The following is a 21,853-nucleotide window of genomic DNA, read 5'->3' as shown; positions in this document are numbered from 1 at the left end:
ACTTCATTTCCTCCTCGGTGCACCGTGGATGGTTACCAACCTCGCGGAGCTGGTAAGAGAAGGGACACCGTCAGGTTTTCCCCCAACTCCCATGGGCCCTCAGTCGAGGGCGGCCCGGAGGCCGCCAGCAGCAGGTCCCCCAATCTCCGGAGCTGGCTGGTGGGAAACGCCTTTAAACGGTAGAGGAGCAGCAGCACCTCTGTTTACTCCCGACCAGGTGGCCGTCAGATGGTGTGTGGCTTAGCCTGGGACCTCTTAATGCGTGACTCCGCCCCCTGAAGGTGCTTTCAAGGACCTACCAGAGGCAGAATGCCTCCCCAGATGCCCACCAGCGCCCTGTGGGTCTGAGGAGAAACCTTGTACGCCCAGAAATGACAGCCGTATTCTCTGACTACAACATCCCACTACCAGGCCGTTTAATTCTTTTTCCTGTTTCATTTTAGGAAACGAGATCATTACCAGCGAACGCTGAGGAAACCTTCTGTAAAATATGCGGATTTAACGAGAAGCGGTGCAAGAGTTCAGTCCTGCCTTAACGACTAATGACAGCGATCCAAAGCCTCGGGTACCGGGAGGGACGGAACCCGGGCAGACAGACGAAAATTCTTGAGGCTGAGCGCGCTGCCCGAAAGGGGCGGGGCCATAAGGCGCCCCGCCCCCAGCCCTTTGTGACGTAGAACAATGCCTGCCACGCGTCGGAACTCAGCTGCCTTGGCAGCGACTGGGCACGACTGACACGCGCCAAGGAACGCCGTGGTCATCTGAGGCCAACTTCAGGAATCATGCCGTTTCTGTTAAGATTAATCGTTTTCTTTTATGTATGGGGCATTTTTACCGCTCAGGGACAAAAGGAAGAGGAGAGCACAGAGGAAGTGAAGATCGAAGTTTTGCATCGTCCAGAAAACTGTTCTAAGACAAGCAAGAAAGGAGACCTGCTAAATGCCCATTACGACGGCTTCTTGGCTAAAGACGGTTCGAAGTTCTACTGCAGGTAGGAAAGGCTGTGAACTGCTCTGGCGTCCTGTTGATGCATGAAATCTAGGCTTCCTCTACTAACCAGAAGCTACGTGGTTGGTTGATTGCTTCTCGTTATTTAACAGGAAGAGTTGAGCCTTTTATTCCAGGGGGGAGGGGGGGCGGGGGGAATTCCTACTGATGTGCAGTAGTTCCCTATTGAACTATTACTTTTTAAATTATTAAAAATGGTGGCCCACGAAATTATCGGAAATACACGACATACAGACGCACCCCGGCCACTGCCACCACCCTTGGGATCCATGGAAGGGTAAGTTATGGTACTGTCTGTAAGGATGTTCTCAACATTTTCTTTTGCCATTTTTTGGAGCCTCTTTACAGAGGATTGGGTAGGGTAGGTTAAGAAGCTTCAGAAGCATGATATTTACAGACTATGGACCACTTTCCAACTGTATCCAAAAACCACAATAACTTTCCCTGGTGTCTTCTGGGCCCTGTGTTCTTTCATGTCACCCCTATAATCTCACCACTGCCTGCTCTGATTTAATTGATCTTTTTACTACTCAAAGGAAGAATGGCTTTTCTTCATCTGTGCTATAACGCTCTAAAGATAGGATTGGGGAAAGTTAGTTCTTTTCATTTGGAAGAAAATAGATAAATTTAGTAAGAAAAGATACAAATTTTAGTTATTGTTCAAATGACTTTTTGAGGTTAAACCTGAGCCATAAGTTTTTAGAACAAACTCAGAAAGGTTGAATGAGTTATTTGGACAAGCCATGCAGCTAGTTAGAGGCCAGAGACCCATTAAAAAGGTAACTATTGAATAGTTTTTGCAAGATGGCAATAAAAAAGATGATGACATGACTCCTAATGATTAGCTTTGGGCAAATCATACTTCTTTCTGGCTATTTTGAAGGAAGTTTGAGCCAAACATCCTGCCAGGAGGTTCAGAATGAATTTTTTTTTTTTTATTCTAAGTTATTTCTTTTTTTTTTTTTTAAGATTTTTATTTATTTATTTGACAGAGAGAAATCACAAGTAGATGGAGAGGCAGGCAGAGAGAGAGAGGGAAGCAGGCTCTCTGCCGAGCAGAGAGCCCGATGCGGGACCCGATCCCAGGACCCTGAGATCATGACCTGAGCCAAAGGCAGCAGCTTAAACCACTGAGCCACCCAGGCGCCCCCAGAATGAATATTAATTTGAAAAAAGAAAAAGGACTCCAATTTTAAATTATAACCTCATGTCCAGAAATATTTTGTTTTTTTTTAAGATTTTTTATTTATTTGTCATAGGGAGAGATAAAGAGCACAACTGGGGAGAAGCAGGCAGAGGGAGAAGCAGGCTCCCAGCGGAGCAAGGAGTCCAATGTGGGGCTCAATCCTGGAACACTGGGATCATGACCTGAGCAAAAGGCAGGCACTTAACTGATGGAGCCACCCAGACATCCCATCCAGGTGTATTATAAAGTTTTATTTCATTTTTCTTAAAATCAGCTTACCTAAGTATTGTTTTTTATTATAGCCGGACACAAAATGAAGGCCACCCCAAATGGTTTGTTCTTGGTGTTGGGCAAGTCATAAAAGGGCTAGACATTGCGATGATGGATATGTGCCCTGGAGAGAAGCGGAAAGTGATTATACCCCCTTCATTTGCATATGGAAAGGAAGGCTATGGTAAGGTGTCTTAATATTCTATCTCTAAGTTATATTTAAAAATAAAGCATAGCTTTGGATATATATCCAAAAGAATCGAAAGCAGGGTCTCAAAGAGATATTGGTATACTCATGTTCATAGCAGCACCATTCATAAAAAAGTGGAAGCCAAAAGTAGAAGTAATCTAAGTGTCCATTGACAGATGAGTGGATAAATAACATGTGTACACATAAAATAGAGTATTATTCAGCCTTAAAAAGGAAGGAAATTATTCTATATGCTATAACATGGATGAAACTTGAGTACCTTATACTAAGTGAAATAAGCCAATCACAAAAAAACCACTATGTGATTTTGTTTGTATGAGGTATTTGGACTAGTCAAATACAAAGAAGAGAGGCTGCCAAGGCGCTGGAGAGAGGCTGGAATAGGCAGAGAAGTGGTTTAATGGGTTTAGAGCTTCAGCTCTCCAAGATGAAATAGTTCTAGAGATTGGTTGCTCAGTAATGTGAATGCATTGAACTATACAGTTAAAATGGTTACAGTGATAAATTTTATGTTACATGTATTTTCCATAATTAAAAATTTTTGAATAACTAAAAACAAAATTAAAAAACCACAGGGGAAAATAGTTACAGAATCACAGGGACCAATAATCTAGCCATATCTAGTCCAGTCCAGCTTGGTCCCCACTTTTCACATTTATAGAAAATTAAGACATTTGTTGGAAGATAGCTCTCTGGCCAGAGTTCTTTCCCTCGTGTAGTGGCAGTACTCATAAAGATCCTATATATTCTATATGTTCTACCTTAGTCATTTTTATTGGTTTTAGTACATGTTATTTTATTAATTTTTATGTAAATGTCTATATCATATACCTTAGGTAAGCAGTACCAAAGTCAAATTCATAAACCTCAGGAAACTGGAACATATCTTAGAATAAAAGGACAGCACTAGAGCATAGTAAAAAGAGCAACTGAATATAAAAAGCTATCAGTCACTAATCCCCGAATTCGGGAACAGCCTTGAAATGTGGAAGAAATGAACTGCTTCTTTCAATATCTTACCTATTTTAAAAATCCTACTATAAGATCTAAGAACCTAGGTAAAGCAGATAAATGGGCAAAATTTTGGCAACTGTGTTATTCACCAATAATAAAAATAACCCAACCCTAGAAATAGGCAAGCAGCCTACTAACAAAAAAAAACAAAAACAAAAAACAAAAACACCTTTAAATCTATGGGAACATTTAGTTTCATTAATAATTAAAGAAAGGCAAATTAAAACAAAGTGAGACACCCATTTTCACTCATCAGATGATCAAAGGCATCAAAGTTGGCACAGGTATAGAAAGCTAGCATTCTCATGCATTATTGCTGGGAATGTAAATCACTCTACCTTTCTGGCAATTTCTATCAAGATTTAAAAGCACATATCCTCTGAGCCAGTAGATTCATTTACAGAAATGTACACAGAGGTATATATAAAAGAACATTCATTACAGACTTTTATTTGGTAGCAAAAAACTGGAAAGTACCTGAGCATCCATCCATAGGGAATTAGTCAAATATGATGTATCTATACAATGGATTGTGGTGCAGCCAATAAAAAGAATGCCATAGAGCCAGATGTATTAATATGTTAAAAATAAAGTGGGATGGGGCACCTGGTTGCTCACTGGGTTAAATGTCGGCCTTCAACCCAGGTCATGATCCCAGGGTCCTGGGATCAAGCCCTGCATCATCATTGAGCTCCCTGCTCAGTGAGGAGTTTGCTTCTCATTCTCCCTCTGCCCTTACCCGCCTCCTCTGCTCATGCTCTCTCTCCCTCTCTCTCAAAGAGAGAATAAACAAAATAAACAAAATCTTTTTAAAAATAAAATAAAGTGGCATAGAATGTATTCATGCAAGGAGTATTTATTGAGCATCAAAGCCAGGCCCTTTCCAGGCATTGAGCATAAAGCCAATGTACAAAGAAGAAACAATTTCCTATCCTCAAAGATCTTACTTGTGAGGGGGCGAATTTCACATATGCATCATGCATCTACACAAATTATATGTGAAAGGATACACAGTCATCTGGTGATACTAGTCATCTGGTGAGAAGGAAACCCTGAGGGTCAAGGGTTAGGAGATTTCTTCTTACTCTCTAACATTTTGTACTGTTTAAATTTTTGAAATTGACAAAGTTAAAAATGAAGCTGAATAAAGAGAAGTTTTTAAAAGGGGGAAATGGTCAGCCTGACAGAGGGATAGTTTTTACTTTGCATTCTCTATCAGATCCTTGCTCCCTCTTGTTATGTGAAGACTATAATCATTCCCTCCTCATACGATTTAGAACCCTTGCTAACACCACCTATTTGAAATATTTAGTATGTGATTAAAGTCATTAAAGATTCATTTTCTATGAAGAGATACTGTCATTACTCCCAAATATTTTGTTGAATGGTTCACCTTCTCTGAGGCTGTTTTGTTAACTCATTGATAGTTGTGATTCCCTCACGTGCTCTTTCCAGCAAGAGGAGGGGCCCACTGCCCCAGACTGGATTGCAGGGAGGTTAGTGACACAAAACAGACCCAGTCAGACTGTAAACTCCTAAAGAGAGAGTTACAGGTAACTACAGCTTCATTCTCAATGCTTTTAACCAATCATTTGGTCCCATCAAAATAGCTCCCATGGAACCATAATTTGTATATCCTATTTAGACTTGCACAGGAATCTGGGAGAGGGAGAGAGGGAAAAAAATTGAAGATAAGTTAAATTGAATGCAGTCCTTGCCCAAAAATATTGTCATAGGTTGAGACCGATTTTAGGCAAGATGATACAGGTAAAGTTTGCCTTTTCGACTCTTCAGTCTCATTTTAACCACATCCCACATTAATAGGTGCTTATTCATCCTGTTGGGCCCCATTTTCCTATAGCAGAAGTCCACGTAGTTACCCTTTTTGTAAACTAGTTTATGCTTAGCTATGAATGATTACCCAGGCTGCCTATGCTATTAATAAACCAGACCCTTGCTGCAGAGAGGTACAAGTTTAACTTGGAAGAAGTTAGATGGTATTCAATTTGAGGTGTCCCCAAAAGACATAAAAATGATGAATCTCATTAGTAATACCACCAACGCTTTTGTTTTACACATGAAGAAACTGTGGCCCAACTAAAGTATGTTCTTTGGAACATACTTAATTGCTGGCTTACCTGCATCACGTAGGTAGGATTAGATTACGTAAAAATTGTGGTGGAGACCATACATCACTGCTTAACCAACCACTTCTTGTCAAATAAGCTCTTTTAAATAAGTTGTTATTGAGACCTAACATCAGCTATAACTTTATTTTAGGTAGTACTTGAAGAAGGCTCTCCTCTGTGCAATATCCTTGCTTCATATGACAGAGCACCCTGCATGTCTTGAAATGCATGTGACCTTTTAGTGCTTTAAATTAACAGTACACGTGGTACGTATAGATTCTTTAACTCCTACGTCTTTGATCTGCTTCTCTAAATACAAGTAATTCTATAGCAAATTCACCTTTTTCTCCTTTTTATGCTCTGATTTCTTTGTATGACAAAGCCTAATTGGCAATATTTTCTGTGTTTCCAGTAGAATTATTTAGAAACTTCATATGGACTTGTAATATTTTTTCTTAAGAAATTTGAATTTGTGTTTTGAGGTTGCCTTATTATCATTAGTTGTTTCCCTGTTGTAAGGAGATTGTAACTGGACAGACTAGGGATGGATTTTGTAAAAATGATCATTGAATTAATCTCTACCTCTTTTTGCTCTAAAGTCAGGTAAGAGGTGGTTACATAGCTTGGAACTTCATTAGTCATAGGATGTATGGGTAGATTTTTTCTATGTCCTGGTTTTGGAGATGACTGATCGATCTCTCCTTTTGGCTGTAACTTTGAAGCTCTTTTCTCTCTGGGTTAAATCAATACTTGAGCAAGAATTCTATTTACTTCAGAGAACAAGCAGCCATTTAAAAAATAAACCATAGGGGCATTCGTTCAACAAATATTCATTCAACAAATATTAGTGGATGAGACTCTGGGAGAGACTGGGCAATACCGGTGACACAAGCCAACCCCTGCCTCTTAGCACATCATTTCTGCAGGTCATTTCTATGAAATGGTCATCCGAATAAGCCCATAGCTTGCTAAGATAATCTGTGATGTCTTGTGATGTAATAGATGAGTGAATAGGTTAACCTTTTTAAGAGGACTATTCACCTTAATACTTAATTTTTTTATTGTGATTATAGATTTCATAAAATTGTTACTGTGTTATTCTGTCATTGCACTTATTTTTTAATGTCTGTAAAGGACTGGGAAGACAAATATATTGAAACATATGTTTTATTTATGCTGCCAAATAACTACACAATGTCAATTTTTAGAAGATTACTGATTTACACTTTGAAATCTTTCTGCCCATGCATTTCTTCTCTGCACTAGCTCTTTTCTATATAATGATGGGGTATATTAATAAAAATTACATGACTTGGGGATGCCTGGGTGGCTCAGTTGGTTAAGCAGCTGCCTTCGGCTCAGGTCATGATCCCAGCGTCCTGGGATCGAGTCCCACATCAGGCTCCTTGCTCCGCAGGGAGCCTGCTTCTCCCTCTGACTCTGCCTTCCACTCTGTCTGCCTGTGCTTGCTCTCACTCGCTCTCTCTCACTCTGACAAATAAATAAATAAAATCTTTAAAAAAAAAATTACATGACTTGTATTTATTTTAATTCAATAAGAAATTAATGACCTACTAGGTTCTTAAAACTGATTTGGTTTAAAAACATGGAAATATTTTTTAAAGTGTTTAGTAAGTGGTTTTTATAAATGTGAAATAATATAGTCATAATGCTGTAATGGCTATTTGTGATTAAATATCTGAACCTTATCTTCATGTAAGTTAAACTGTTAAAAATTATACCTTTAGCAGAAGGCAAGATTCCACCTGATGCAACACTGATTTTTGAGATTGAACTTTATGCTGTGACCAAAGGACCACGAAGCATTGAAACATTTAAACAGATAGACACAGACAACGACAGGCAACTCTCTAAAACTGAGGTAATTCAAACAAATTCTATGTGTACAGTCTATTTTTTTCTTCACAATTTAAATAGATATCTATTACATTGGTTATTTTTAAGTTCTACTGAGCATGGGCTGATTACTTTGCTTTTACAGAGCCGATTACTAAAAAATCTAAGCTCCAAGAAGAAAATGTGCCTTTTTCAACATAAAACTTATAATGAGTCATCCTGTTCAGTTGCCTTTCTCCCTGCCAGAAGTTCATTAAAATAACAAGCTCATCTCCATAGGGCATTTCCAGTTTTTAGACCGGAACAGAGCTCATTCAAGCAACACCATAGGAATTTGTAATAGTACAAATAATTTATGCCTTGCAGGACTGTGGGGATTACATGAAACTATGAAAAGAGCTAGTGAGAATTTGAATTGTGTGCACTAGAAAGTTGTAAGCAGGATCCAGGAGTATCGCCCTCGCCCCGCAAGGACAAGAACCCTGGTTCAGATGCATCTTCTCTCTCTCCTCTCTCTTTATTTCCGCAAGTCTACACACTTATATACGCTTACATGACCAATCAGCTAGCAGGGTACAGGAGGGAGCGAATCAGGCTGTGCACCTAAACGAACAACTTCGCTAGCAACCAATGCTGTTTACTTCCTCTTTGGGCGTTCCGCTTTGTCTCATGAGGCAATCCTAACCTGGCAACTAGCCAGGCGCCATCTTTTAATGGCGGAGGCCGCCCTGGCCAGGGGCCTGCCTCCGACACAGGAGTTCCCTAACTAGCTTCCACACTCCAGTTACTCTTTTTTTTAGATTGTATTTATTTATTTGCTAGAGAGAGAGAGAGCATAAGTTGGGGGGTTGCTGCAGACAAAGGGAGAAGCAGGCCCCCACTGAGCAGGGAACCCAATGTGGGGCTCAATCCCAGGACCCTGGGATCATGATCTGAGCTGAAGGCAGATGCTTAACTGACTGAGCCACCCAGGCGCCCCTCCAGTCAGTCTTCTATATGAATTGGGGGATTAATAAAGATGTCGGAGCAATAATAGTAATTTTCTTTTGTATTTTCTCAGTACCAAGTACTACTAGAAGCACATTAGCATGTGAACTCACTTAATCTTTATGACAGTTTATGAGATATACACATGTCATTATCTCTATGTTATGGAAGGGGAAAATGATGCCCAAGCAGGTTAAGTAACTGGGCTAAGTTCACACCACCCTTAAGTGGCAAAATCAGTCTGGCTCTGCTACTTGGCTCTTTCTTTTTTTTTTTTTTTTTCTTTCTGATTGATTTTTATTTTAGAGAGGGGAGAGGCAGAGGGAGAGAGGAATTCAAGCAGACTCTGTGCTGAGCACAACGCCAGACACAGGCCGAGCCGAAACCAAGAGTTGACTGCTTAACCCACCAGGCCACCCGGTTGCCCCCACTACCTTGCTTTTAACCAGGGCCTCTTTCAGGGAATTTCCAGTCTGGATGTTTGAGGGCTAATGTTTGTACTACTGAAGGCCAGTGATTGGCTTAGTCCCACTGACTATACCCTTTTTGCTTCAGTTGAGTAACCCATTTGTCTCCCCTTTGTTGGGAGACAGTTTAACAAGCATGACTCCACCACCTCAATAACAAAAGGTCCCTGAGGGGTTGATTTCCAAAGACAGGTGTGCTCCCTCTCCAGTCCTTCCCCCACCCTGACTCTACTTCCTCCTCTAGGATATTAGTAAGGACTTGCCCCTGAAGCTCCTTTGTTGCTCAGCAGTGGGAGAGGGATACGTGAATGAAAACATCCCCTGTTCCTTAAGGAGGAGGACAATTAGTGGGGTGGCAAATCCATCCGGCACGTACTTGGCGTTGACTCCTTATGAGTTTCAGAGTGAACTGCAGCTGATGAATTCACAAAGTACCCAAGAGCTCAGCCTGTGCATACAAACCATTCGTTATCAGATGTACACAAAGAGGCACATTCTGCAGTATGAATACTCTTCAGTAGTTCTTATGGGTTCTTTAGTTCTTTCTGGAAAATAAAAGTAGAGAAAGTCCAAAACAGTGACCCGCTTAGCAACAGTCTGTCCAGATGTCTGTCAGGTATCAGCTGTGTTATCACTAGGTTAAGAGTGACTTTCACATGCTTGAATAGTAATAGCTTTCATTGACATCTATAAACATTACTCTAATACTCACATAAATACTACCATAGAGATACTGTTTCCCCTCTTTTACAGATAACAAAATTGAGGTCCAGAGAGGTTAAATTATTTGTCCCAAGACCACACAGTGAGTACATGACAAAGACTAGATTTAAAACATGAACTAAAAGAAACTACCTCCTCTCATCATCAGAAAGATCAAGTCAATTCTTTAGTATAAGGTGGGAGAGAAGAGGTACACAGTATTTTTTATTAAATTATGAAGTAGAAATAGTATGGAACTCATTGTCAGCGAAATTAAGGTTATTTCTTACTGCTGCCTTTTTGTACATGTCCACTACACTATACTAGAAAAGTGTGTCAGTAATATTGGTTATGAAAATATATTTATTTAGAAACTGAGGAATATTTGAGGTTCTTTAAAATTCTTTTCATCTACATAGCATTGTTATGGCTCAACTAGAAGAAAAAAATGTATCTCCCTCAATAGGACTAAAGTCTCACTTGAGAACAGTTCTGTTGATCATCTAAAATAGTGTACTCATGATGGACTGAGCTGGGATACATACTGCTAAAAACCTCTCAAAGTTCAACTTTAGCTTTAAAAATCCTCTTGCGTTTAAAATACCCAGACTTGCTGAACATTATCTCCAGATTATTGCACATTGTATTCTTTAGTTATTATATATATTAGCACTTTACAATGGAAATATGATTGAGTCACGTATATAAAAAAAATTTTAATAGTCACATCTTAAAAAAGCAAAAAGAAACAGGTGAAATGAATTTTAATACTATGTTTTATCTAACAGTATATCTGAAATATTTCCCCTTCAGCATGAAATCAATGTAAAAATTATAAATATTTTTTATTGTCTTCAAAATATGTTGTGTACTTAACCCTGAGAGTAGCATACCTCTATTTGATCTAGCCACATGTCAAGTGTATAGTAGTCCCATGTGGTTAGTAGAAATGTCATATTAACGCAGAGAAAGAATACTTAATACCTGTTCTTTATTTGGTCTTATTATTATAGAGATTGCCATAGTTGTATGGATTTGAAGGAGAGTTATAGAATCATAGAAGAGTTAAGAAAATTGAATTTTATTTCAAAACCTATGGTTGAGTTTTATTGATAATTCAATATATACATTAATTTTAGAATTATAAAAATACCAATTTGGTTTTTATTCACTAATAGGATTCCTTAAGAATGATTTTCCTCATTTTCCTTTCATAATGTGGACAGTATAGATTATTGGAAAATACTTGGTTTCAACAAAATTCAATTCAAAGGTTAATCTTTGAGTATGTACCACTAACCATCTGTAACTTCAGGGGAAGCTAATTCGAAGATGTTTCTTTTCAGAAAAATTGCTTCAAAGGTTAAAAGAATAAAACCTCAAATAGTTTTTAAAATTTTTAATATCACTTATAAGTAGCCTTACCATTGAGTTTCCTTATGTAAACATATTTCCTTAAAGTTACAGAAAATTTACTGTGGTACTTTTTTATTAAAGACATTATTTTGGTCCTCTAGATAAATCACTACCTGCAAAGGGAGTTTGAAAAGGATGATAAGCCACGTGACAAGTCATATCAGAATGCAGTTTTAGAAGATATTTTTAAGAAGAATGATCATGATGGTGATGGCTTCATTTCTTCCAAGGAATACAATGTATATCAACATGATGAACTGTAGTATATTTTTATTTCTAAATTTTCTTAGCTACTTACTGTACTTTATATATAAAACAAAGTCACTTCCCCTAGAACTTGTCTTTTATGTTTTCCTCCCACGAGAATATATTTTGATCCCATCAATACATGTAATTTTGGCATAATAAATGTGTGGTATTTTGCAAATTTAACATTCAGGAAAAGTATAATTATGTTTCCTATTGCTTTATTCTGTGAACACAAATTGCATCACCAAGAAATAGACCACATCCCACTGGGCAGTTTTCCCCCTTCAGGAAGCAGGAGGACATCTATGTCAAAATCTACAAGCTCTTCCCAGCTCCAACCTTAACAACATGTAAAAGTGTTAAATATCCAATTTTTAACATTTTAATTGTAAAAATGTCCCGTTATATTGAAAATATTCAATAGGACTCAGGAATTAACGTTTCATTTGTTTATACATTTCGCAGCATTACAAGTAGAAGCATATAAAAATCACAGAACTAAACAAATACTCCTTTTGGATGCATATAAGAAAGTATTAGTTGTATACCTCTGTCCCACAGAGAGCCTTAAACACAGTTTCTGTACTTTTTGGTGCAAGCTCTGGTCTTTGGTCATTATTCCAGTGGGGAATGCTTAAAGACAATTGACCAGACCAAAGGCTTTGTGCCTCTTACATAGCAGACATAATAAAATCTATACTGTTCTGAGTCTGTACTCCTTCAGACATCATTCTAAATGTGCTGCCTCCTCTTCCTTCTTGTAGGCCTTTAGATCTATCATCCCTAACTTTTTGTCTTGATCGTTTTAAATTAATGCCATGGTTTTCCTTAATTTCCGGTTCCCTTTCTCTATGTATCTCTACCCTATGTCACTTCATTTTATGATGTCCTTGTTCTTGATCATGACTGAGCCTTACAAACTGGTACCCCATCAAATTTTTGAAAATGTGTACAATTTATTTTACACATGAGGGATCAAATGGGGATACAAACTGGGATATACACTTCAGTGGCAGTTTTGCATCATGGTCAAATCATGACATCCAACTTGTTGAGAATAGGAGGTAAGAGATGCTGTAGATCACACTAGTGCCAAAGAAAGTGCATGTTATTTATTGAACCATGGAAGGTTTTGCCCATTGCGTATGTAGAAAACTATGTCAGGCATTAAATAGCTCTGCTCCAAACAAGTGAGTTCAAACCAAAGCTTTTTCCATTTTCCATTTTCCAAACCATTGTTCAGTGTTTGTCTTTAAACTCTTTAACTACACTGCCCCAAATTCTATTATCTAAAAGTTCAGGGGTAAGGCAAAACCCACCAGATTGACAGGTATCATGTATGCATAGCACAGAGTTTGACACCTCATAAAACCAACACCTTGGGTTTGGGTTTCCTTTCCTCCCAAGAGTGCTTCGTACCTGTACCCAATTTTGTAACTCCTCCTCACTTGCTCAACTGCCAGTTCTTGTTCCTTGACTTCCCTCAGGAAAATCTGCTCCGTTGGAACAAAGTTGGTGATTCAATATTGTGTTTTGGTTTGGAAACTGCCCCTGTTCTTAAAAAAAAGTCACTAGAGCATTTTGCAATCAGTATACTCCTATTTGCCTTTGAGTCATATATTCGGCTCAAACCACCAACACAGTGGAAGAAGAAACGGAAATCATTCCATAATGAAGAAAACTTTGTAATTCTGTCCTTTCTGTCCCATTGTTTTCCAAATGCTTTTAAACTTCTGTTTTTAAAAATTATAGATGAAGTAAAATGGAGATTGATTCTAAAACTCTGGTCAAATTTAAATAAGTAAAAATTTAATCATTCTACATACATAATCAGGCATTTTATAGTTACCCAATTGCTTTATACTTTCACAGGTGTATATCTCAGTGAATGCTGTTGCTACATTTTGAGTTCTAGAATTTTCATTACTTCTGCAATTATTAAAATAAGGGTATATAATAAATTAATAATTTAGGTTGTTTGTGTATGAAAAATCTCAGATGTCTTATAGGGTGGATGAAAAAGATCTCTCAGAACTGAATATGTTAAATATTTTAAACATTTTCAGAGGAGAAAGATAGAGGTGTCCTAGTGGTCTTAACTTTAAAATGACAGTAGTGAGTTTCTATAAGGAGAAAACCAGTGAGCCTGTGCACATTTCACAATAGCACACTGCTCTCAGTCACCCTGTGAACTGTGTCCATAAAACCCCACCCAGAGCTCAATGTGCTTTTCATTTGATACCACAATTAAACATTTAGGATTACATTAAATTATTAACACATTTTTCTCATTTTACCAGACCTAAGGCAATGGTTAAAGCATCATAAAGTCATCACTTCTAACCTCTTGTCATTCTTAAATGTTGAATTAAAAATCAACTAAAGATAAAATTGATATTTAGAAAAATCACTATGTAAAGTTATCTAAAATGATAGCCGAATCCCAAATATATTTCTAAAGTAACTGGTAGATTTCAGGAAGGAACATCTATATTTTGAATTTTATATTTAACCTTTTTTTACACAAACAATATTAATCTTTATGACAATTTGTAGGCCAGATACTATTATCATCTCCATGTTTATAGAGGAAGAAAATGATGTCCAGACAGGTTAATTTCTCTTTCCTCCCCCTCTTTAATTTGCCGCAATTTATCAAAGCATACCCAAATGATTTTGGAAAGGTATGTGGCACAGTTGCACCTAAAACACTACATTCACTTTCCACTTTATTTCATCCTCTTGTGCCAAACATCAAAACAAGGAACTGCATGAAGTCTCACATACTTCTGCCCATCGACAGAGCACTGAAAGCACCCATAAACTGTCTCCCTTTTAAAGTTTCCCATCCCACAGAGTATGCAAGGTCCTTTTGGAATGTTGTGATTAAGCAAGTTAACTCGGATATGGGTCCCTTCTTTGAGAGAAATATCAGTCATGCTGAGAGGTTTGTCATAGTAGTCAGAAAACAGATCATCTAAGTAAAGCTGGGAGCGAGAAATGGCATCCATCACTCTTCTATCTGAAAGCACAAAAGCAAAGAAATGTGTTAGAAGTCACATTAGAAATATATAACCAAACCCCATTTACAAATATGTGAATCTAAACCATCTGTCATGAAATGATTTGGCTTTTAGATTTAAAATCCTCAACAGACAAGGAGTACTGATTAGACAAACTCAAGTTTTAATCCAAGAGGGAAAGAGACATTTGAAATACTCTATAACAGACATACTTCTCTCAAATAGTATATTCCTCAGTCTGTAGAGCAGCGCGAACGTTGCTGTTTCTTCCCTCTCAAATCCTCCTTTTGACACTGAAGTGACACAAAGGTCTATAAAAAAAAATTTTAGAAGATGCTATGACTTGGACAACTCAAATTTCATTGGGAGTTTTAGTTGTGGCTGATGAATGCTGGTACATGCCATTCACTATATTTTTTTAATTAAATTTTATGTATTTTTAGAAAAGTTAATATTCCTATGGCACGAAATCCAGACTACAAAAGGGAGATATGGTAACAAGTCTCCAGTATACCCTAGACCCCAGCCTCAGTTTTCCACCCACAAGTAATCACTGTTAAGTTTCCAGAGTATAGTTCCAGATATACTCAGTATATTTTATAAGCATAAAAGAATATGTGTGTGTGTGTGTAGGCTCATACACACATAAAAGAACGTGTGTGTGTGTGTGTGTGTATTAGGCTCAAATGGTTATACACCAAGCACATTTCTTAAAAATATCTCTTAGACATTCTTCCATGTCAGGGCCCATATCTCATTCTTCTTAATGGTTTCATAATATTCCGTAGTTATGGATGCACCATTATTGAACTAGTAATTGGTAATAGATCTTAAGATTTATTTACAATCTTTCACTCTTACAAACTGAATATCCTTATACCCATATCACTTCCCATATGTTTAAGTATTTCTGTAGGATAAATTCCCAAAAGCGTATGCACATTTTAAATTTCAATACCTGTGTCAGTTCTAACAGTTTATACTCCTAAAGATCAATATAATTGTAAAAACCTATAACTGAAATGTCCCAAATAGACTGTAATTAGCATGTTTTGTCATGTTTCTGGACTTCCCATTCTCACTTCTCACAAAACTACAGAAACAAACAGGTCTAAAAATGTCTACGAATTACTATGGTGAGGGGGCTCCCTTGCCCATCCTTTGAGGCGCAGGCCTCTTAAAGACCCATGAAAAATCTAAAGCGAGCTACACTATTATATAAGGTATACAAGGCATTCTGGAGGGTAAAGACAATTTTAGGGTAAGCATTTATACTGTCAAAATTATTTTTTAGGGAGAGTTGGGGGGAAACTGGACCCATGAGAGATAAAGCTGAAAAGAATTTGTCTTCAGGTATCTTAGTTTGGACACGCAGACTCTTGACAGGCATCTTAACTACCTACCCACTCCTTTATTTGCTGTCTTCAAAAACGACCTATTAGAAGATCATTTATTATCTCCTCATGTAAGTCAAGAAAAACTTTGTCAGTGGATTGCATGTGAGCTCTTCTCTATAATCGCATGTGGGGTGGTAGGGAGTCTGCAGCGTTCCCCAAGAAGCAGAAAAGAGGGAGCGGGTAAGTGGGACTGGAAGGTCTTTCCCAGGGGCTTTAGCCAAGCATAAGACTGACAGTACTGAGAGTATCATTCTTCCTGAATTACGTAGAGAGGGTGTGTATGTGTTTGCTTCCCATTAAATTCTTCTTAAAAGTATAATCATTTCAGTGTTTCATGCAAATCATTCACTTACCAAAGGCACCATCCAAGTAAATGAAGAGTTCAAAAACACTGAAAGCTATGGTTGTGTGTGCTGGAAAAACAATAGCTTTGTCCCTTCCCTTTGGATTCTGTTCATCCATAAAATGAAACTATAGTAAATAAGTAAATAACATTATTAAGGGGCATAACACATAAGGATAGCTTTTTGGAGAAACAAAACATTTCATACAATCTTACTGATAAGACAAAAATAAATTACATTATATGTTTATAAAAATTTTTTTTTAAATGTGAAAAAAAAGACAAAAACAAATTATCCCATTGAATTTAACTGTCTATACCAGAAGTCCAAATGGTCCAATGGAGGTCTCACAATCCAGGCAATACCACTCACCACTTTCTCACTAACATTGGTCCTAGGGCCAATGAGTAGTGCTGCCGCAACAGTAATGCTGACATAGACACCTTTTCCTTTCAACCACAAACCAACTGTTTAAGAGTTACAGTTGTTTTTAGCCTACTCTGTCAATTGTTCCAAAGCTCCTAGAGTTTTCAGCAGCTTTCCAAAGCAATTATCAATTTATTTACCAAAATAATTTCCAACAATTAAATAAATATTTCAATTTGTGCCCCCAGAATGATCCAATGTTAAACAACTCAGTGGACAGCTAAATGTAGCCACTGACTAAACAGAACTTTAATTTGCAAAGATTCAAAACGTTTTTCATTGGACTCTTTTTCTAACAAATGATTTTGGTAAGACGAATCAAGTCATTATTATGTGTCATTACTATGTGAATGACAAAGACAATACTATGCTGAGAACTAAACACAAGTAACTTTCAAGATTTTTTTGTTGTTGTTGTTGTTCTAGGTATTTAACACTGAATGAAGCATGTTTGACCATTCACAATATTATTTTAGAAAAGTTAAAAAAATATAAAATCGACTTTTTTAAAATGCAATATAAAGTACTTCACTTAAAAATAAAATCAAGAATTCAACATAAGCATTCAAACTTTATTCTTAAAACATCATTTAAATAGTCATAGAAGGAACTCCAATATGCATTACTTCATAAGGATTAGTGTTTTGTTTGCATTATGTTACACATTCAGAATTGAAGTTTTCTTGGATTTTTTAAAAATTCTAAAACAAAACCATTACTGTGCAAAATCCTATATACCCTTGTAATTCTTTAATCTCAACACTTGACAAAACACACACATCTCATTAGACACTGAGTACTTTTTAAAAATTCCCATTGCACATTTTTAGTAAGAGAAACCTCATGAGTGTGGTTTACCCGCATGGCTTCCCCACGAATTCCAGCATGCACAGACAGTGAGCACTGTCGTGTGGTTCGAATGCTTTCCATGACCACACACAATACTGCCTTTCTGCTGTTCCTTGCCTGACGTATCAAGCTGTGGTCAAAATTAATTTTTCTAGAATAAAGAATAGAGATATTCACAAGAATGTCACATTCTAATTCTATATAACCGAGTACGTTTCTTGCTGTCATGTGTTATTCATGGTCCACCTTAACTAAAAACAAATCAAGGCAGGTCTAATACAAATCAGAAAATATGCTCCATAGCCACTAGTAATCTGCCTCTCCTTTCTCTTTTCTTAAAACATGCTTATTATAGGAGTCTGTTGGAAGAGATTCCCTTAGAATATCTGTTGGAAGCAGATTTGTGTATTCTTTTTTTAAAGATTTGTTTTTATTTGAGAGAGAGAGAGAGCACAAGCAGAGGGAGGGGCAGAAGAAGAAGAGAGAAGGAGAGAATCCTCAAGCAGACTCCCTACCGAGCACAGAGCCAGACACAGGGCTCAATCCCAGGACCCTGAGATCATGACCTGAGTTGAAATCAAGAGTCAGCCACTTAACTCACTGAGCTGACCAGGTGCCACAGTGTATCCTTTTAATCTAATAACTTAGTACCTGTGTATAGGACCAAAGCAATTTTGTGGAACAATTAAAAAAATCTGTTTAAACCATGTGAATTTTTTTTTTTTTTTGGATATCTACCCTTCTCTAAGGTCTGGATAAATTGCTAATTTGTATATTTCAAGCACATAAAGCAAATAAATTACATTAGACAATATACATAACCTGAATGTTTTCAGCATTGTTTATAACAAAGTTTATACAATTAAAATACTTAATGGAAACACTGAAGCATATTAAATATTCTTCTACTGACCTTGTAGTAATTTCCTTGAGTAATGTTGACACTTCCACTTCATGTTTGGTCACCACACCAAAGGAAGCTTTTACTGCCACAGAATCTGATCCAGTGACATTAATCCCAACGTCATTCACAATATGGTTGCCTCGCCTTCCATAGAGTGAAACATCTGATTCATCTTCATAATTCAGTAACTGATAAGATGAAATACCTTTATGAAAAGGAAATCAATATTTTTAAATGTCTTGACTTCATCTAATATAGATTATTTATAGTAATGCATTCATTTACTATGTAAGACTCCATTACATAAACGTTGAGAAAGGTGATGGTTCACACTGAGATTTAAAGTAGCAACTAATTTAAATGAAAAAATTACATGTTTATATACATTATGACCTTATTGTTAAAACACATAAACATTTTTTTTGAAGATTTTATTTATTTATTTGACACAGAGAGAGAGAGAGAGTGCACAAGCAGGGGGAGCAGCAGGCCGAGGCAGAGGGAGAGACAGTCTCTCCGCTGAGCAGGGAGCCTGAGCAGAGTCCAGGGATCCCAGGACTCTGGGATCATGACATGAGCCCAAGGCAGACATTTAACCGACTAAGCCACCCAATTGCCCCAAAACAGTCAAACATCTTAAATCATGTAAAATATCACTCCTGCTAGAGAATGAACTCTTTTTTAAAAAATCAATTTTTTTGAGTGTAGTTAACACCCAATGTTACATGAATTTCAGGTATACAACATAGTGATTCAACAAATTTATGCATTATGCCATACTTACCACAAATGTAGCTACCACCTGTCACCACATAATACTATTAAATATTATTAACTAAAAAAATTTTAATTAAAAAATTAAATAGCAACTCAATTAATTTACAACAACAAAAAAAAATAGAGTACTTAAATGAGAACTCAATTTCTTTGTTACACCAAAAGAACTCTGAAAGCTATAAGATCCACTGAATGGTTGAAAGAAAAACAAGTGTTTATAACTAATTTGTCAAAATGTCAATTTACTTTCTAATCTAGCCTGTAAACTACAATTCAGTTGACCAATTGCAATAACTGAGTCATAAGAAATAAATGTAAATTACTTTCATCTCATTTGACCCTGTGAGATAGGTAAGACTAAGTAATATCCCACTTTATAGATACAGAAATATATTATTTTGTCATATTCTAAATTGATTCAATTTAAACAGCCTATAAAATACTCAAAAGAAAATTACACAATAAATAATTTCACAAAATAGGTTGGAAAATTATTCAACCAATAAGATTTGATGCTACACAAAAATTATTCAACCAATGAGATTTGATACTACACAAATTTAGATATTATTAATCTTAATCTTAATACTACTATCTTAAGAAAAGTTGCTTTTATCAATGTGCAAATATTACAAATATTAGTATATACAACTGATATTTAAAATGTCATTAATACAGCTGAATGAGTAGTCACTCCCAAACATATTTAAACTTACCAGCTGAAATTTCTCTGTCTCCTAGAAGAATATCTTTCAGTGTAAAAGGTGTTGAGGTAAATTTATACCTAGGAAAGAGAAAGCATCGCTTCTTTTTTACCACCAGACTTAGAGGTTGGTATTTGTCAGCCTCACTGAGGCTTGGAACAGGAACTAATCTCCCTCCATCTCCAACTTGCTTGACAAAGCTCTTGGTAGCCGCAGCAAACATATTATTATGGTATCAAAACGTCCTCAACTGCAACCCTCTGATAACAATCCATACTTTCAAAGAAAGCCAGGCACACACCTCAGACTTGCTTGATTTTAAATATAATTGAACACATTAAAAATACAAAACATGGTTTCACCAAGTAGCATACCAGTGTACAATTCACAACACTGCCTCTCTTGGTGTGCTCACGTAATGAATTATAGATCAACAGTGTTAAATGATATACTGCGAGCAAGTCAGTTGGAACTGCAGTCAATAAGCTTATGCAGAAAACTACTAATTTTAAAATACTACCAGTGTCCTTGATGAGGGTTGCTGTTGATGGTAGTATGCCAGTTTTGAGGAAACCTATAGCTCTATGGGAACAAGGCAATTGAGGCACTAACATTAGCCCTGGATACCACCTGCAGTGGACCTAGTCCAAAGGGAATTCCTTCACAACAACATCATGCCAAGTGTGGCAACATTAAAGTGCTATTTTGAATCCTTATAGTATATAGTTCATTCATTTCCCTTCTTATATGCTACAAAACCAAGTGATTGATATAAAATATAAATTCACAGAATATAGAGAAGCAACTGCACACCAATTTTTATGAAATAACAAATAAAAGACATATTACATATATAAATAAATGCAGAAATAACTATGTAATACTAACATATATAAATAACTATAAACTATGACTTAGGGGTTTCTTACTCTGTAGCTGGCACATAGATAACTCTTCGAAATAGTGCTGCATTTATTTTGTTTCATCATTATTATCTCAGTTACTCAACCTTTAAAGAGAGCTATATCAAGTTTGGCCTTGTTTTTAAGATATCAGGGCAAAAAATAAACGTTTAGAAACAAAGCTGAGTGCTTGAAATATTGTATTGCCATAGTTATGTGGATGTTCAAATAGCTTGAAAAAGTGGCTATGTGTACTTACAGTAAAATAGTCATTAAAATATAATAAGGTAGTAATCACGATACACACATATACAGAAGGGATAGTGGAAGGAAGACAGAATAGGCCTAATTCAAGCCCCAAATAATATAAATCAATTTGATTAGATTCAGGATTCAGCTGTTTTCATTTGCTTGCGAGTATCCAGACTCTCATGTAACAAAAAAAACCCCAAAACAAACAAACAACAACAAAAAAAACCCCAAACCAAAACAAAAAACCCAAAACCAAAAATCACTAAAAGTTTTTAATAACGTCCTTTTGTGTGAACAGCACTGTGCAATCTTCAACCACGCAGAGAAAGCACGGGGAGTCATTTCTGCAAGTGGCTAGCAATACCCGAGGCGACTCATCATCTACCGTCGCTATCCGATCCCCACCTAAGGTGGTGCATCCCAGGCAAACGCAATTACGACTAACCACACAGGTGTAGAGAAACAGCATTTTATTGGAGCCTACCGAAAAGCCTTCATTCACACCTAACGGGCATTGCTTGCCCAGCGTCCAGCCGCGACGAAAGCCTAGAGACAATGGAAACCACCCGGACGGAAAGGAGTTGGGCGTGGGGTGGGGAGTCCCCGGACATCCTTGCGAGCTCCTCAAGGCAGGACTCAGACCGGCAGAGCCCACTGCAGTCCCCCAGGGCGGATATACCGCAAGTCCCAAGCTTCGGGGCCAGGTCCAGGGACTTTCCGTAGCAATTTTGCATTTAGAATCCTGAAATCTTTCGCTTAAAGTGACGCAGCCCTGATCC

General features: G+C 37.2%; 2 protein-coding genes across 6 annotated transcripts; one reads left to right on the top strand and one right to left on the bottom strand.

Moving 5' to 3' along the window:
• Positions 1–446: 446 nt before the first annotated feature.
• FKBP7 (FKBP prolyl isomerase 7) lies at positions 447–11,697 on the top strand. Of its 5 annotated transcripts, XM_059392805.1 has the most exons (5): positions 447–991; positions 2,497–2,648; positions 7,567–7,700; positions 9,883–9,934; positions 11,349–11,462. In XM_059392805.1, exons 1-5 carry the CDS (start codon positions 783–785, stop codon positions 11,375–11,377), a joined length of 576 nt encoding a protein of 191 aa, XP_059248788.1. In that variant the 5' UTR covers positions 447–782; the 3' UTR covers positions 11,378–11,462. The 5 variants fall into 5 exon arrangements, 4 of the variants coding, with proteins under 4 accessions (XP_059248788.1, XP_059248786.1, XP_059248789.1 ...); XM_059392803.1 differs by lacking the exon at positions 9,883–9,934 and having other exon boundaries at positions 640–991; positions 7,570–7,700; positions 11,349–11,697; XR_009402846.1 differs by lacking the exons at positions 9,883–9,934; positions 11,349–11,462 and adding an exon at positions 5,970–6,084 and having other exon boundaries at positions 641–991; positions 7,567–7,656.
• Positions 11,698–14,009: 2,312 nt separating this feature from the next.
• PJVK (pejvakin) lies at positions 14,010–20,143 on the bottom strand. The gene is made up of 6 exons (XM_059392801.1): positions 19,933–20,143; positions 18,449–18,644; positions 17,545–17,686; positions 16,270–16,387; positions 14,732–14,830; positions 14,010–14,518 (listed from the first exon to the last, which is right to left on the bottom strand). Exons 1-6 carry the CDS (start codon positions 20,141–20,143, stop codon positions 14,226–14,228), a joined length of 1,059 nt encoding a protein of 352 aa, XP_059248784.1. The 3' UTR covers positions 14,010–14,225.
• Between the last annotated feature and the right edge of the window lie 1,710 nt (positions 20,144–21,853).

This window comes from Mustela nigripes, chromosome 3 (genome assembly GCF_022355385.1).
Source record: "Mustela nigripes isolate SB6536 chromosome 3, MUSNIG.SB6536, whole genome shotgun sequence".
Taxonomy (NCBI): domain Eukaryota; kingdom Metazoa; phylum Chordata; class Mammalia; order Carnivora; family Mustelidae; genus Mustela; species Mustela nigripes.
The sequence above is the reverse complement of the archived record's forward strand: the minus strand, read 5'-3'. Positions and strand labels throughout refer to the sequence as shown.